Source organism: Eptatretus burgeri, chromosome 1 (assembly GCF_056783735.1).
Source record: "Eptatretus burgeri isolate ZD-2024b chromosome 1, Ebu_testis_v1, whole genome shotgun sequence".
In the NCBI taxonomy this organism is placed as follows: Eukaryota; Metazoa; Chordata; class Myxini; order Myxiniformes; family Myxinidae; genus Eptatretus; species Eptatretus burgeri.
The window spans coordinates 30,324,832-30,343,183 of record NC_140961.1 but is presented as its reverse complement, the minus strand read 5'-3'; the positions used below and the strand labels follow the sequence as shown (position 1 = coordinate 30,343,183).

The 18,352-nt window shown below is 45.4% G+C and overlaps 1 protein-coding gene across 2 annotated transcripts in view; it reads left to right on the top strand.

The window, feature by feature from the left end:
• Positions 1 to 18,352, top strand: part of LOC147034158 (CMP-N-acetylneuraminate-beta-galactosamide-alpha-2,3-sialyltransferase 2-like) — a 95,124-nt gene that overhangs the window by 28,447 nt on the left and 48,325 nt on the right. For both annotated transcript variants that reach the window (XM_085877476.1, XM_085877486.1), the window contains one exon: positions 7,581 to 7,757. In XM_085877476.1, the coding sequence (XP_085733602.1) occupies positions 7,581 to 7,757 (177 nt within the window). The remainder of the gene's footprint in view (positions 1 to 7,580; positions 7,758 to 18,352) is intronic.

Here is an 18,352-nt window from a genome sequence, read left to right as displayed (position 1 = left end):
GGAAACCTTGTGCACACAAGCAGCCAGAGTCCCCGTAGTTCAGTTATTTCGATAAGTATGTGTTAATAGTTAGAATCCTTCCTTCTGTCTTATGGAAATTTTGTGTGTGCGCTACGAGTTATTTTCCAGTTAGTTTTTTTTTTACAACAACAACAACTACTACTACATCCTCCACAACAGCAACTATAACAACAACATCCCTCCTTTGCTCCTGCCTCCATCGGCCTTCCTCACCGCATGCGTGCTGAGCACAGACGTGGGCGGGGCTTCCATCGCCTCAGATCGGAGCCCCACCTCACAAAAGGGCATGGAGTGTTTCCTCTGCCCAATGAGCGAAGGGCGAGCATGACACGCACGCCCCAGCCAATCGAGAGGTGACCACGAGTTGTCCGACAACCCCTCGTCCAATCAGGAGGCGAGTGGCGAGGGAAGACCCCTCCCACCACAGAGGAGTGGAGTGGTGGTTAGGACCAGTGTTGGGCAGACAAGGGTGCGTTCTGCAGGATCGTGGCAATTGCGTTCTGCAGGATCGTGGTGATTGCGGTCTTGGTGGCGAGTGCGGCTTGGTCTGGGTCGTGGATTCGAGTCCCACCGTGGTGTTTTGCGTTGGAACGCTCGAGCTGGGATCCCCCTTCCCGTCCATGGAGTCCGAGTTCCACAACTGGGGGTCCGGTGAAACCGCACAAGGCAGGTAGGTACCAGGTTCTACTGAAAATAGACCCACGAGGTCCATTTCGTGTGTGTGTGTGTGTGTGTGTGTGTGTGTGTGTGTGTGTGTGTGTGTGTGTGTGTGTGTGTGTGTGTGTGTGTGTGTGTGGTGCCGTCCTATAAGTAGAATTGTTTAAGTGCCTTGTACATACCTGCATTGCTTTGAGTTGGTTTAACTCTGCTCTGTGTCCCCCTCCCCGATTATCGTTGTAAAATAACCCCCTGTTAAATGTTCCAGTTCGTTGTTTGTGCTTTCCTTCATTGGCCTAGCATGGTGCGGGTTTGAGAATTAGTAAGGCCGTTCATGCCGTAAATTGTTCATTTGGTCCGGCGCAGCTTTGGTAACTTCCGCTCGGTTACGCCGGTTCCGAGTCTGTGATAGCGACTCGATTCGGACAAAGTCGGCCGAGGGTGCGGTTTTCCCCTGTAGTTGGACGACGTGGGCATTGTTACGTCTGAGGGGGGGGGTATGCATTCAAAGGGTAATTAGGATGTTTAATTAGGTATGCCATGCTGTTCGAGTTGTACCAGGATCTCGATGTAATAAGTAGCAATTCAGTGGTGATAAATTGTCTAGTAAATGTCCATTTCTTAAAGAGGGAAATGATAATTGTCACGTAATTAGATAGAGAGATGGGTTTGGGTAAGTGTTGATGCGTATTCCCATTTAGTATTTCCTGTGGGCTTGCCGTGACGTGATCGAACGGTGCTGTGGATGGCTCCGCCCCTTGATGACGATTGGCGGAAGGCGACAGGCAGAGGACCAATGAGGGGTTCCGTTGGAAGTGACGAGGACTCTTGAGTATAAAAACGATCTGGTCGGAAGAGTAAGAAAGAAAAGCTCTCGTCGAGGCTGGTTTCTCTAAGCGCTCTCTCTGGTCGCGCTTGTTCGTTCCTTGATTCGTCGTGTCTCGTGGCCTTGCTGTGCCTCGTGCCTCACCTCGTTTGGCTCTCGTGTTCTGCTGGCTCTGGGTACGGGACCGAACGGTGGGCAGACCTGCCTCCCCGTCCTGCTCGCATCTCTGCGCATGAACTGGGTTCCCTGGCGGCTGTGAGCGGTCTTGGGCCCACACCGCAGAAGGTCGACGACCCCAAGAACAATACCACAGTGGCTGATTGGAGCTCACAGGCAAAGAACTACAACTCTGTGCGGAAGGTTTCATGGAAGATCGGCACCGTTGTGTCTCCTGCCCCTGACGGAAGCAGCGCCAGTTGGTCCGGCACCAATCCAATGACTGTGGCAGTGACACCACGGGCAAGGCTGACGAACTAACTGTGTGTGTGTGTGTGTGTGTGTGTGTGTGTGTGTGTGTGTGTGTGTGTGTGTGTGTGTGTGTGTGTGTGTGTGTGTGTGTGTGTACCTGGCACCTTCGAGGGTTTGAGATTCGTGTACCGATGAATTGATTCTTTACATTTTGCTGTATATCCATTGAAATTGTTTGTGTTTTCACCACGCCCGAACCCACGCCACCTTTCGTCGAATCGCCCACGGATCCCTCCTCTTGCCGAGTCTTCTTATCGCTCTTGTGTAGAAAATAAACATTATTAACTCGGTGAAAAGCGACTCGTGCCACGTTCCTCATCCCGTTTGCTATAGTTAGTATAGAGCGATCAAAACCGCCACCCTTGGATTGTAAAAAAATAAACCAATGTCACCCGCAGGGTGACCCGTATCTTGCCAAAAGGTGACCACGTGTGACTTCTTTAAGGTCACACTGAGGTGAACTGAGCTGCTATCCACCAGGAGCGACTCCTTGAGGAATATCTGCCTACGAGAGATTCCGATGAGAATCATTCTTCAGAGTAACCATGAAAAATATGCGTTTGCCTCATAACGTCACCAAATGATGTCATAATGTCTCAAGCTTGACATATCTAGAAAGCACTCATCGAGGTGTTCAATTTGAGGTACTACACGATATGGTTCCTAAAACTTGAAAATTTGACCTTGGGGTCAAATATGTTTGACCTGAGGCGCTAACCATGAAGGTCAAGGCCAAATCGCCACCAAAAATTAATCAGCTGAGCGCCAGACCATGAACTATATTCCCATGAAGTTTGAAGACGATCCGATCAAAATTACTCAAAAAATAAGGGTTTCGTCGACTCCCCTGATTTGCGACAAAGTGACCTTGATCTTTGACCTTGACCTTCAAAATTTTATGCGCTGAAAGGGACCTCTATAGGCCTCTGATATGCGAAGTTACAAAAATTTCCAATGATAACTGTGCTCTGCAGAATTTTTTATACGTGATTACAGACAAACAAAAAAAACAAAAAAAAAAACATACCAGCTGACTAACATATCTTGCAAAAACTTCGTTTTGGCAAGATAACAATAAACCGCCTCCATCGTTTCGGCACATCCTACGTTGGCGGGACCGTTCAAGTCCCGTGGACGTCACATTGGTGTCGGATATTCGAACCCCTCTAAATTATATTTGGTATCGGGAGAATATACCAAGATTAAAATCTCGCCATGAATTGGAATATAGAACCACTTCAGAAAAACGCGCGGGAAAATTTTGGCGGGGTTTTTCAAATTTTATTAAATTGGCGACAAACGGGATTTCTGCACCATGGTGGATGTGCAGATGTTTGAGGAGGAAGGACACGTGTCTGGCAGCGAGTCGGGGGAAGAAGGGAGAGACGGGGGTAGGATTGGAACCTTCCCCATTCCGAGTGTGGACCGTGCTTCATCGCGCGTAACGGAGCCGGCAGTGCCGGAAACTGGCGCGATGTCGATCTGGACAATGTTGGAACGTTTAATGAGTGCAATTACGGCACAGGGGGCAGAAATGGCAAATCAATTTGTGACACAGAGGGCAGAAATGACGGCACACGGGGCAGAAATGGCAAAAATGACGGCACAGGGGGCAGAAATGACAGATCACTTGGGGGTAATGGGGGAACAGTTGGGTGCACGGATTGATTTAATGAGGGATGAATTCGGGGAAAAGATGAAGAAAATGAAAACTGAGATGCAGGAGTGTGTGGATGTTAAATTGGGGGAAATACAAAGTAAATTCGAGGATAGATTGGAGGAAACAAAGGTAGAAATTACATTGGAGGGGGAAAATAAACGGAAAACATTGTAGATAAAATTGATGCAATGAACAGTCGGGTTGATAAAGTGGATGAAGGCCTGGAACATCATCGTGCCTGTGTGGATGCTCGTATGCGGCTGCAAGTAGAAGAATGGGGAGAGCTGAGGAAGCAAGGGATGAATTTGATGGAGGAGGTAAAAAGATTGGAGGCTCGTCTGGACGAACAAGATAAAATTATGAGCCAAGAGGGAGACTTGGATAAAGGCCTGGTAGAGCCGTGTTTTGTAAGTAGAGTGTCCGGGTTGGTTGAGGAGCAGCTACAAACTCGCGACGGAGCCTTGGAGGAGGTTGTGCGGGCCCAGAAGATCCTGCGGGAAGAGGTGACTCAGTCCATTCAACGTTTGGAACAGGAGGCAAAATTGACCTATGAGACCCTCACCACAAAACATCTTTGGCCACAGGGGGCTTCAAAATTGGATACGCAGCCACAAGGGTATTTGATCCCTGGGCTGGATTTGGACAAGGGAGAAACTGGGAAGCGGGCCACCGGGAAGGTGATCCCCCTGGTAAATTTTGGCGGGTCAGGGAGCCTTGAAGCTTTTCTGTCGCAATTTGAGTGTATTTCCCGACTAAACGGGTGGAATGAGCGGGAACATACAGGGAATTTGGTGGCAACATTGCGGCGACCAGCCGCAGATGTGTTAAACGTGATCGTGTAGGGGATGTTAACCAGCTCCCACATTTGCGAGGCGTTGAGCCGTCGGTTTGGGTTCGCGGCAAACTGTGATCTGGTGCGGACCCAGCTCCCTTACCGCAGATTAAAGTCGGGCGAGACAGTGCAGGAGCTGGCACATGACATTTACCAATCAGTTAGGATCGCGTATCGGGACCTAACAGTGGAGGCGTGGGACAGACTGGCACTCGAGAAATTTTTAGCTGAAGTCCGAGCGCTAGTGGAGTTACAGGATCCGCCCACCATTCACCGAGCGGCCGAGTGCGCGGCCAAGCTGGCCTCGTGGAGTCGGCCGGGTCGGGTGCCCGAGAGGCCATCGGTGACGGTCCGACAGGCGGAGATTCAGGATGAGGGAGGGGGGCTGGGAGAAATGGGCATTACCAAAATGCTTCAGGAAATTTGCCAGAAACTGTCAAGTTTGATAAGGGGTAATTCAGCAGTCGGTGCGCCACAGCGGCGGGGTCCAGCCCAGCCAATAGAGCAATTTTGATTATGGCCGAGGGGGTCCGGAACCGGAAGAGACATTACACCGATACCCACGGGGGCCTTTTATGGGGAGTTGTTTCCGGTGCAGGCAAAGGGGACACATGCAACGATATTGCCGGTACCCGGCGATGAAGAGACCCTCCAATAGACTTTTAAGCCCGGAGGGGATGAATCCTCCTGCTGAACTGCCAGGTCTATCCGAGGTGCCCTTACCTAGATTGAGTCCGGAGATCACTGTCGGGGGGTCGGGGAGACTAGATCGGGCTGAGCAATAGGGCCATGCTCGGCTAGTGAGATTGTGGCGAAGTGCCCTCCTTTGGTAAAAATAGTGAATTGTGGGAAAATTGGCATGGGTTTGTAAGTTCTGCTGGGTTTTAGAGTGACAGTGGGTAATTGGTAACGAAGCGGCACGAGTGGCTGTCCAATGGCTGGTGTGTGGATCGGGTGAGGAGAAGTGCTGTTAGTTGTTTCAAGTTTAGAAGTGAAATGTATGGTGCACACATTGATTTTTTTTATTGGACATGGTATGGGAAGGTCATGGTCGGCGAAGTGCTGGAAATGCAGGTGTCACATGGAAGGCCGATGGGGTGGGGGGAGTCATGTGGGTTTTTTGGGTGGGGATGATGTGCTTGTCCACAGAGATTGCCGAGGCTCATGGTGAGCGGAAATTGCGACCCCTTCAAGGAGACTCACCCCTGGTGGCTGATGATGTCTGCATAATTTTAGAGTCAGGCAAATTTGAAAATTGGCTCCCCCGGTAACGCTGGGTCTATTAGCATCCACTGGGGGACGCAGTCGCATGTAAATACCCCGTAAGTAGTGTCTTTAAGGCTTTAGAGTGGGAATGTAAAGTATAAGTGTTGTGTTTTTGTGGAACCTTTTGTTTCCCCTCCCCAGATCACCGGAAGAGTGTTGGACAGGAGCGATGATCCAGAAGGTGGAGTGCAACTTCGCTCAGTGCTCTCATGTGATTAAATAAAATTAAAAAAAATGGAAGTGATTGTTTAGGCGAGGTTAAGGCCATAAGGGGGTAGTACGTTAATCAGGCTAGGTAAGTTAGCTGCGGCTCGCTGCCCATTGCCCCTCCTGCTTTATTTTGTTAGGTTAAATAGTTGTGAGTCAGTAAGTGTAAAGCCTGGTACGGTAGCGCCTGTGATAGAACTTGCAGGAGCTGCGGTACCAGAGGAGGTGGCAGTGTTACGTCTGAAAGGGGGAGGGGGGGTATGCATTCAAAGGGTAATTAGGATGTTTAATTAGGTATGCCATGCTGTTCGAGTTGTACCAGGATCTCGATGTAATAAGTTGCAATTCAGTGGTGATAAATTGTCGTGTAAATGTCCATTTCTTTAAGGGGAAATGATAATTGTCACGTAATTAGATAGGGAGATGGGTTAGGGTAAGTGTTGATGCGTATTCCCTTTTAGTATTTCCTGTAGGCCGTTCAAGTCCCGTGGACGTCACAGTATTTAGGTTTATTGAAATTTGGCAATTAACCCTACCCCACGCCGTCAAAATATTGGCGACCATGGTCCGCAAAGGGACCCATGACCTTTTGGACTTATCCGAGAGTCACGACCTAATTTCCGGGGTGTTCGGTGGAAACGACTCGAGTGGTCGTTTGTCGCCACCGAACCCTGGCCCACAACAGTTTGGTGTCAGGAGCGGATTCGAACCCCTCCGCCCCCAGATAAATTCACAGGAGTTGGATCAGGGGTGCACAGAGCAAAACCCCCCATTCCCTCCAAATTAAGAGCATTTTAAAATTGTTCTCAAATACGCACCATGGCGGGCCAAAATGAGCTGGAGCAGGTGGGTGTCGAGATAATGGTAGGTTTAGAGGAACCAGAGAGCCAGTTCACCACCATGAAGGTCGACCATCATCCGCAGCCAAACCCAGAAGGGGTATTAGGAGTGGCAGGGCGGCGTAGTGGCAGGAGTGGTAGAACCAAAGGAGAGGATGATGACAGAGTAAGGACAGAAAGCAGAGACAGGGTGGAGGGAAATATGAGCTCAGTACTTTGAACATGCATTCCCTTTACCACATGATAATGAGATTGGCATAACACCCAGCCTGTTTTCATGCAGCAAGCAAGGCCTTTGCCATCAAAAGCCAATGGGGTTATTGAATTTTCCTCAGACTACAAGACGTTTGCTCCAGTAGCCTTCCAAAGTTATTTAATTTATTCGAGACAACGAGGCGGCAGCAAGGCGTTCTTCTCTTCAGCAGCTGGGCAGTTCAATTTAAACATTGGAGATACGAGTCGTGGTTATATGTATTTCAATGAGGTAAAAGCACATAAGATTTAGTGAGATGCAATTCTACTTCACTTGCATATTCATCTATATCACTATGAACGTCAAAAGACTGTTGGTGAGGGGGAGAATTTACTGACAGTCATTTGACTCCCGTACAAAAGTAAGACCTTATTTTATACTGTGTTCAATCTTTAAAAAGTACCAGCAACAAGTCAATATCAGTGACAATACAATGAATATAATTGTTTTTCTTCCACAGACTGACTCTAACTTAATGGTGGATGTGAGGTATAAGATATGATTCACCAACCATTTTGACATTACTCCTTGGATGGGATTTCTGTTTGCAGGATGAACAGGGCCCCCGTGAAAGGCTATGAGAAGGACGTGGGCTCAGTCACCACACATCGTTTTAATTACCCTGGGAGCATGATACATATACCACCTGCAACAGGTCTCGTCTTTCTTTCATACATCGCAGAAGATATGAGTTGGCTGAGTAATGTTTTGAACATCACAAAAAGCAGGTGTGCAAGATATTGTAAAATAACAATAGGGAGTGTCTGCATGTGATTGACAGCAGAAGGCATGGGAAGGTTTGAAAAATGATTGATCAAAATGAACTTGTTTATGCAAGAGCGGAATCAAAAAGGTGAAGTAATTTTGGTTAGCAAGTTGTTCACAACAGAGTGCCTTATTTGGCCTTTTCTTTGGGGATTGATTCAAATAACGCAAGCATCGGGTGTTGATCAAACCAAATCGAGAATGGATCTTTTGTCCTACTTTTAGCTTTGCTTTCTGAGAAGTATTAGATTCTCTCTTGGTATTCTCATGGTACTGCTTCAAGTTGAGTTTAAACTAACTCATGAGAAGGGACCCCTGCCTTTGTCACACATACAGTAGACCAAGAAAATCTTATATGGTGTTGTTCAGCATTGCAAGCAAATAGAGATTCCTGACTGCACAAGGTGGAGCCTCTTAACTGTAAAAGCAGTTTTAATTAGTTGAACAAGACCACTAGGCTGGAAATGGGTAACGACAGCAGGATGGCAAGAACAATTTTTTTCTGACTGCTGGCAGAATTGGCAAAGATTTCCAATTTTACTAACCTCCATCACCAACATGGAAGATCATTGCAGTTGGCCCAGAAGCAAATGTAATTTGAAGGGCATTTTGGTTTTGGCATCTCGGTAGGTTACCGAGAGACTCGCAAATGAGTCATTGGTGCAACACCAGTGGAAAAAATGTGTTCACGAAAGGAATTTAGGTGGGACGGTGTTGTAAGCAGAGGTGTCGTGAGCTTCCAAAAAGATGAGGGGCCAAGGCCCCCTTGAACTTCAGATCCCCCCAAACCACAATGAATTATAATTTCGCACAGCGACACGTGCATAAAAATAGACTAATCGTTATAATGTGGCCTATCGTAGTCAAGGGACACAGCAAGAAACAACTGGAGCATGTGCCCAATGGGCCAGTGCCCAGCGATGCCCCAGATTGTAGGTACGCAAGACATTGTATGCATGCATGTGAGTATACATTATGTGTATGTATGTACAATTATACAATATTGCAATGCGCTGGAGGGGAGGATTCCAGGTCCCAGGTAAGACTCGCCGAGAGTACTGCCATTGCCTGTATCTCCTGTTATTATATCCAACCCCACAAGTGTATTTTGTATTTCGCAAATGCACCATCTCCACTCATCCTCATGGATCAGTCACCCGGCTTATGGTAAAAAAAAAAAAAAATTTCAAATAAAAATTCAATGTTCAGTGTTTGTCTCGTCAGGATTCCGAGTGAGACTTGTGGTTTTGTATGTCAATTTACTTATATTGCTGTGACATGTTTATTCATTTCCATTTTTTACAGGCTGGTACCATACTGATTTTCTTCTGTTCATTATAATTATTATTGTCCATTATACTTACCACTGCTTTTGGACATTTATTCCCCTTGCAAATGTTTGTCCGATTGAAACAAAATTTGCAGCATCGGAGTAGGTGTATGTATTTACATAGTATGTGTATATGTATATGTATATGTATATATAAATATATATGTACTTTTAAAGAAGAAGAGTAAGAAGACTGGGTCTGCTCTTGCCTTTTTTTTTGCTCAAATAAGCGGAGTCAATCTAGTTTTTACTTTTGGTTGGAAGCGCCTTCTTCTTTAACAATGTGCAATCCCAACTGCCTCAATGTTATACAAAATATTGTTATGGTTGTGGGGGTAGATGGAGGAATTTAATGGGAAAGTGAGGATTGAATGGAGTTGTTTATATATATATATATATATATATATATATATATATATATATATATATATATATATATATACATATATATACATACATATAAGGCCCTGCGAGGAGGAGTGATGTAAGCGACATTTTTAATGATATGATGATGATAGGCTCGGATGATAGGGTAAGGGTTAAAATAGTGCTCTGTGGCATTAACTCCAAAATGGCCGATGTGTCCCTTTCATTACTCCTCGCGGCGCCTCGTGTGTGTGTGTGTGTGTGTGTGTGTGTATGTATATGTATATATATATATATATATATATATATATATATATATATATATATATATATATATATATATATATATATATATATATATATATATATATATATATATATATATATATATATATATATATATATACATATTATTGAATATTTCCACCCGCCGGCGTGCGAACGACCGCGTCTAACCAATAGCGGTCGCTTCGCCCACCGAACGGATAATCCAGTCGCGGCTTTCCAGATCAACGCCGACAACCAGCTACGGGTGTGTTTGTAACCACACCACAACTTTGTCTGCACTCGACCCACGCTACAGGGTCCGATCGCCAAATCTTCGATTTACCTAATTATTCGCGCAGGTAGGTTACCGAGAGATTGTACCTCAACGGCACCGCTTGGAAACGAGCCGCTTAAGCAGCTCGCTTCCTTTTGGGATAACCAAGGGGGGTATTATTGCGCAGTCCCGTTGGACCCGATCACTTTACCGGCTATTTAAAAACCAACAATATTCCAAGTGCAAGATGGCAGCTCAATTAAGGGAAGAGGACGCAACAAACAGGTTTACTTTCACACAAGGACATTTATTATAATAAAGCACGTATGCCATTAAACAGGGCAAAACACGTATGCAATTATACAAGCAACAAAAGAACTACGACCGTCTATACGAAATGCGATGCAAACATTTACAGCACACAAAGCACTTAACAATTTCCTACCTATTAAATGGGCCCACGGACACACGTACACATACACACCCAAGAAATGGTGGCAGAAGCCTTTAATAACGAGCTCCAGCTCGGAGGACAGGTGAGCTGAAACTCAGAACCTATCTCGAACCTCTCCACCTTGTGTGGTCTTCAAGTTGTTCGGACCTGGGCTCCAGCGAGAGCGAGCTGGATCCAATCGCCGTGAGCCGCGATCCTTCCAGAGCTCCCGCGAATCCTTCCGCGCTTCTCAACACGTGCTGGTGAGATGAGGTGCCGATCCTTCCCGTCGATGCGTCGCTTCCCTGAGGAACCACCTCCAAGAAGAGGTCGATGAGTCACACCAAGCCGGGAACAAAATGGAGAACAAAGAGCTCCACAAACCAAGAAGAAGCCACCACTCGCAGCTCGAGCCGAGCGACCAGCTCAACTCTCTTCCAAACAAAGTAGCTCAAAGCAAAAAGCTCTCCCGAGCCAAACAGAAGCCGAAGCTCACTGAGCCAGCCGAAGCAAAAAGCTTCCGAAGGCCTCAAGCCTAACGCAAGCCAAGCATCACCCGACGGTCTGCTGAACGACTCCGCTGAACTCCCTTCCCCAACTCTGCACACGAACAAAGAAAAGATCTCCTCTTATCCTTCTCCCGCCCTTCCCCCGCTCCCGGTGTGACTCATGACTCATGCCCTAGTGCTCGATCCCCCGCTCAACCACGGGTGGGAGGGAGTTGTTGACATCATGAGTCACGGGACGGCAGGGTTCTTCTTCATCTTCACAGAAGGGGGGGGGGGAGGAACGTCTCCATTGTTTCGTTCCTTAACTATTAAATTGATCCGCAATGCATCTAATCGATTTCTGAACATTTAAACAATGGAAGGTGAGCTATCGAGGGAACAAGCACTTATCGACGTAGCTGACTAAAGGAACCTGAATGTTGTGTGCAATCGAATTCCAAATTCGTAACAATATATACATATATATAAATGTTGTTACGAATCTAGAAGCTTACTGCACACAACAGCCAGGTCCTATAGAACAGTTATATTGGTAAGTACGTGTTTATAGTTAGGGCCCCCTACATGTGTGCGCTGCGGAGTTTCGTTTACAACAAATCTCCTTCACTTCACTTCACACACCGACGCCATTGCCCACGTGTGTTCGGCCACGTACGTGGGCGGAGATTTCCATTGCCTCAGACCACGACTCCGCCCAGGAAGGCAGGGGTGTGCCCCTTGTCCAATCAGGCCACAGAAGGCAACTTTCCCATGAGCCCCGTCCAATGAGGGTTGAGATGGCCACAGAAGGTGGCTTTCCCACGACACGCCGGCCAATGAGGGTTGAGATGGCCACAGAGAGCGACTTTCCCATGAAGCCCCGTCCAATGAGAGTGGAGAGCATATTTAATAAATATGATAGTTATTGTGAGGAAACACGAGTTGGGAAAATATATAATATGAATGGGGATAATCCCTTAAGAAACAGGGGATGTGATGTTCCTTTCCCTCGTACTATAAAGGTGAAGGTATGTATTTTGGAAGAGAATACTATAAACCAAAGAGACAATGGGTGAAGGACATCAGTTTAGAAATAAAGGAGATGGGATAATTGATACTCTAATGGGTATAGGTTCAACTATTCTAAAACATAAAGACCTAATTTGTTCAACTGCTTCTGCTGTGGGAAATGTATTGGGTGCTATAAAGACAACGGGAACAAACGCAGACCCCAGTTACAGTCAAAGAAAAGGAATGTATAATGATGACACAAATGCAGGTAATAGTTTTACCCATGGCAGGTATATTTGGTATATTTGCCCAGCCTGGAGATCCAGCCCCATGCGCTGCATTTCACCCCGCATTTCTTTCATTTCGTTTTTCTTTATATACCTCTTAAAGGTATATTTGGATTTTGTGATTTTGATAAAGCACTGTATGGACTTAAAATTAGATTTCAACTGAAAAGGAATGAAAATAGATTGCTTTTCGTGCTGCAAATGCTCTTGGTGATCAGAATAAATTTCTTATTGATGAAAGGAGTTGGTATTTTAGTGAATATTCTCCTCATCATAAAACAGAAGAGATGTTGAATAGAAGACTTAACTCAAAGAAACCACTAAATGTATCCTACCTTAAAAGAAGATGTCAACATATCAAACAAAACCAAACCACTTACACGTGGAATTTGGGTGATCAAGAAGGAAAGCCACGATACCTATGGCTCATTTTAAAGAAACCACATGGAGTTACTGCTACTGATAAGAATAATGCATTGAGTGATAATGCAAGTGTGAAACAACTTTGGGTTTCTCTGGATGGAACATTTTATCCACAAGATAGATTGGAAATTGATTGGGAAAAAAATGATTATGCTGAAGCATACAAGTCTTACCAAAAGGTGTGTGAAAGCAATGGAAATAAATAACCTATTTTGGATATGGTAACATTTAAAAAACTTAATACAACATCTGCGATTGACCTGAGCGCTTACAAGGATACTAAAAAGTCTAATAGAGTGGGTACTTCCCTATACATTGAAAGAGGAGAGAGTGAAGAAGTTGATCCATAATGTTTGCTTTTGGAAGAAACAGAATTACAGATTAATACAGATAATGGTGTTATGAATAGTCTCACATAATTTTTTTGATAAATGAGTAGTTAAGTGCCAACTGGGGTATGTGTTAATCAAATCAATATGGATAAAATATAATCTTGTATTCAAAATTAAAAGCCTTGAATGATTAATGTTAATACAATTCAGAGAAAAGGAGCAGTAAGAATTGATGTTTTGCTCACAAGAGAACTTGTGAAAAACTTGTACTGCACTGGCTCACTTTAAAATAAAATGTCAAAACCAATGTTGAAGAAATATTCAATAAGAGAGATGAGTGGAGGATTTCTCCCATTTCTAATTTCTTCATTTGCTGATTTAAGTGCGGCTGGAGCATTGACGGGCGGTATTTCAGCAGCGGTGAAAACTGCCAACGAAAGGAAGGCTCAACTCCAGGCTTAAAAAGAGTTGGAAAGACATAACAAAGAGTTTGAGAAACAAATTCGTGGAAGTGGTGTAATTGTAGATTTTGCTGAAAAACTTGAGAGCCTACATGAGAAAGCGAGATTGTTGGTTTGAGATATGCTTTCTTCTTTCACACAAGCAGGTGTAAAATTAACTAAAAGGGGTAATGGATTATATCTTTCTCATAAATAAATCAGCATTGATGAGTGGTTTCAAGAATTTGGAAAGAATGCATCAAATATATAACTTGCCAAATATTGTGAGAAATTAAAAATTGATAATGTGGTTATTTGTATGAGATGAATTAACAAACTTGTCTCAATACACAAGGAATATTATTATTAATTTAGAAGATATTAATGGAAACGGTTCTCATTGGATTTGTATTTATAATCATCAGGTTAAATATTATTTTGATAGTTGTGGTCTTCCACCACCTGTTGAAGTCAAGAAATTCTTACAGAATGGTGTTTATCAAACATTTCAAGTCCAATAATCAAATTTTAAGTGTTGTGGTCAATTATGTCTGTATGTGTTATTTCAACTCGACAACAAAAAAAATATTTATGATGACATTTTTAATGTAATATAAATGACATGTTGGAAAAGATGGTTCTATTTTTGGTGTATCACAAGAACTGGCTATTGATTTATCAAATTATTACACAAAGGCACAGGCTGAACGACAGAAATATAGGAAAACAAAAAAAATTAATATCAAAAATGCTTATAAATTAATAAATTATAATCCAAGCCTGACTGAGGTGAATGACTTGGTGAGATTAAGTGATTTATCACAAATTATATATCCTTAAAGAAAACAGCTGTGTATTCCAAAGGTACAGAAGTGTTGATTTTATCTCCGGGTCATTCAGAATTTACAGTTCCAATTGAAATAAAATTTTATAAAGAAGGGCGTATCATTTGTTTGAGACCAGAACATTGGAGATATGATATGAATTATTGAGGGTGTAATTGGTCATTCAAAATAAACCGAGAAGACCTGGAAGAATTAAATCGGTTCGTAAGGAAGAATATTATCCACTTGGTGCCGTTAATAATATTTGTGGAAGCACGATTAGCAAACAACAAATAAAAGAATTTAATAAGGCTAAAATCAACAACTGTTTTACCATAGTTTATATCATGGAAACACAAGTAACAGGATTTTATCTCGTAAGTAAGGGAATACAAACTGATTTAATAATGGGGAGGTGGTATTACCTGTCATATTAATGTCAATATTTCTGATACATAAATGACAGCAAGAAGACTTCAAGAAAATTATCATTTCTGTGTCCAAGCATTCCTACAAAAAAAGGGGATTCGGTATTTCAATAAATATGTTCTACAACATTCTACAACATAAGACTACAACATAAGACTTTATACTGATGTTGTTTCACTCATGGTGGTAAAAAAATGAAATTTGTTGAAAATTGTCAGAAGGGGTGTCCCCTTGTTTCTTATGACCCATAAATATTTTAGGCAAATATTTGGTTTGAATGGGGTATTTTCAGTAAAAGATTGGCTTTATACTGATGTTGCTGAACCAAACAAGTTTGGATTTAACTGAAATGTTAATTAATGAAAAAGTTTTAAAGTTGAGAAAATAAAAGGCTCTTGAAGAAATTTTATTGGTTTCCTGTTGTAAAAATTTTTATTTTGGAACTCCAGATGAATATATGTATGATATTCTTTGGCGTGAAAATGATTCAAGGGTAGGATGGGATGAGGAAGGAATTGAAGAAACTGAGGCAAGGGAGAAGAGAGAGGAGGGAAGGGAGAAGAGAGAGGAGGAGGCAAGGGCGGGGGAGAGAGAGAACGAGAGAGAACGAATTAGATTTTTTTTTAAAGGTCTTTCAGAAAATAAATCTATCTCATCCCACTGAGGAGGAAAACAAAGAATTAACAAGTCTAGCAATATGCATCAAGATTATTAACAGCGGTTTCAGGGAGAAGATTTGAACGAGAAAATGGAGATAAAGAAGGAAAGATATTATTGACGATGTGGTATAATTTAATTGACTTTGGTTAAAGTTTTACAATTTTTTTTCTTTAATAAATGGAGGAGAGAGTGAAGACATTTCTAAAGATTATATATATTGTTGCGGTATTCGCGCCCGCCGGCGTGCTGACGGCCACGTAACTCGAATCGCGGCACGTCGCCCACCGGACGGACAATCCAGTCGTGACCCTCTCGGACTAACGCCGGGAACCAGTCACGGGTGGACCTTTCGGTCTCACCGCGATCGAGCCAATCAGCCCCCGCGTGGGATAGGGTTGCTCGCCAAATTCGACCTACCTAAGTACCCACGCGGAGGGTAGACCGGGCGATCGCACCTCGCCGCAGGTCGACTTCGGACACGGGCCGCTTAAGCGGCCCGTTCCGTACTATCAGAATAACCGAGCGGTGTTATCGTCGACCTCGACGGTTCGATTAATTATCGGGCGTATTCAGCCCACTACCAACCCTTTACGTGAAGCAAGATGAGGATTCAATGGGAGAAATGACGAAGCGAAGCGGGAAACAGTTCAATAATAAAAGCACATTTATTCGCGGCACACGGGAAGCACACATATACAATTCCACCAAATGCACACAGAAAAGACACAATGCAATTTACACAACAAGCAAATGTAAAAGTGAAAACACAATGCAGAGCTAATACCGACTACCGAGCACACGGCAACACTTATACAATTCTACCTCACAGACGGCGCCGACAACACATACCCAAAACCAAGGAAAAGAATACCCCCAAGAATGAGGCGGGCCTGAGGCCGAGACCGGGTCGCGCCTACCCGTCTGGTGATGAGACGCGGAGCGGCGATGGCGCCCCAACCCCGCGGGCCTCGCGGGCAGTGTCTGGTAGGGGGTGGGAAAGGGGCCCCCTTGGTCGCACTATCTCAGCGCGGGGGGAAACAGGAGGGGGTTGCTGATGCTCGGGGTATAGAGGATCTTTATTATCCCTGGTGTGCGTCTCCACCTCGGCCAGGTCGCGCTGTCGGCCTCCCTCGGGTGCAGCTCCCTGCACGACGCGAGCACCCCCTCGTCTGGTGTCGCCGCCTTTCCACAGCTCGTCCCCTCCATTCCGACTCCAACGCACACGACGAGCAGCTCCACCGCCCGCGAAGTCTTGACCCTCTGCTTCCGACTCTCCTACTCTCCGCCTCTGGACTCTCCGACTCTCCACTCTCCGCCTCTCGACTCCCCGACTCTCCACTCTCCGACTCTCCCACTCTCCGCCTCTGGACTCTCCGACTCTCCACACTCCTGACTGACGAACACGGTCCTTTTATCCCCCCGTAGCTTCGCCTTTGACCCCTCCCTTTGACCTTTCACCTCGCTCCCCATTGGCCCGAGAAAAAGTGGGCGTGAAGGCTTTTTGATCCACAAATTTGCATATATCGATCGTTCTGGAGGCGGGGCCAAATCGCCCCTCGCTCACCGATTGGACGGCAAAAAGTGGGCGTGTGTCGTTTTTGATCCGTTTTTGAAGCACAAAATCCGTGATTTTGTACACGCTGTTCGACGCGCGCCCTGCACGAGTCCAACACCGGTACCCACAGCGGGGCAAGAACGGTGGCGATGCTACGGTGGCGAGGTGTGACGGGAAGGTCGTGGCGGTTGTGGTGAAGCGGCGTTGTGGTTGGTGGTTGATGTTGTGGTTGTGGTGGTAATCATGGCGGTTGGTCCAAAATAAAGATAGTAAAAGAAAAACGGCTATCCTGAAGAGTCGCAGCACGCATAAATGACATGTATTCCCACTAGACAACGGGTTTGGACCTAACTACACATGTACTTGCCGAGATACCTCACCTAAGGGACCTGAATGGTGGTTTGCGAATTTGGTAACCACAACACTACCCCCTCCCCTTTTTACAGACTCGTCCCGAGTCGTCAAATTTTCGTGTGCCATCATGTGTAGTTTTCCCCTAGTACATTTTACCTACGGATCCCTGAGTGCGACATTCATGGTATTCGTGTCCCCAAAATAAATAACCTGAGGGCTGCGTAACTATCTAAACAAACTCACTCACACGGACGACTTAAATAAAATTGCCGGCGCTAGACAGACATGCCGGGGGCGCACTCATATTTACAGTACATCTTAACCTTAACTTACAAATTTTACACTAAACCATGGCCCAGGATCACTGAACTCTGCAAAGAAAAGCAGTTAGCAGGGAGCCAGGCTGCCCACATGCAGTCTCTGGCTCAAAACAATGCAGGTGACAGGGAACATGGCTGGCTGCTCACACGCAGTCCAAGGCCTTCCCTTTTGAACTGAACGCAGTGAACCACAACGGTGCATGGGCTGCACAAACGCAGTCTCCGTGCCAGCTCAAGTGGCACACGCAATGAGCACAACGAATGGATGCATGAATGGATGGACGCAAAACACGGTGCATGGGCCGCCACTGCAGGCCCGTGTTGTAGCTGCCAACAGGGCAGTTCTCGCAGCTTGCAAACTGTTGCCTTGCGGATCCTGGCGCACATGGAAATGAACAGGGGGGGGGGCAAAGCAAAAATTGAACGGGGCTGGTGAACAGGGGCAGTGGGCATGGCATGGCAAAGGTAGCAGGCAAACACAGCCCGCAGAAGAAGGCCGCTGCAGGCAAACACAGCCGGCAGATGAACTGGCCGGCACTGGCCTTGAAGAAAAACAGCCAGCCGGCAGATGAAGTGGGCCGGCACAGGCCTTGCAGCACAACAACAGCTGCCGATGAAGTTGGCCGGCCTCTGCCTTGCTGTCAGTGGAAGTTGGTGGAGGGAGTGCGGTGGTGCTGGCCACTTGGAAGGCGGGCTCGGACCTACCTACCTGTCTCCCTCCCAACCTATCGCCTTTGCCTGTCACTGTACATACCCACTCCCTTA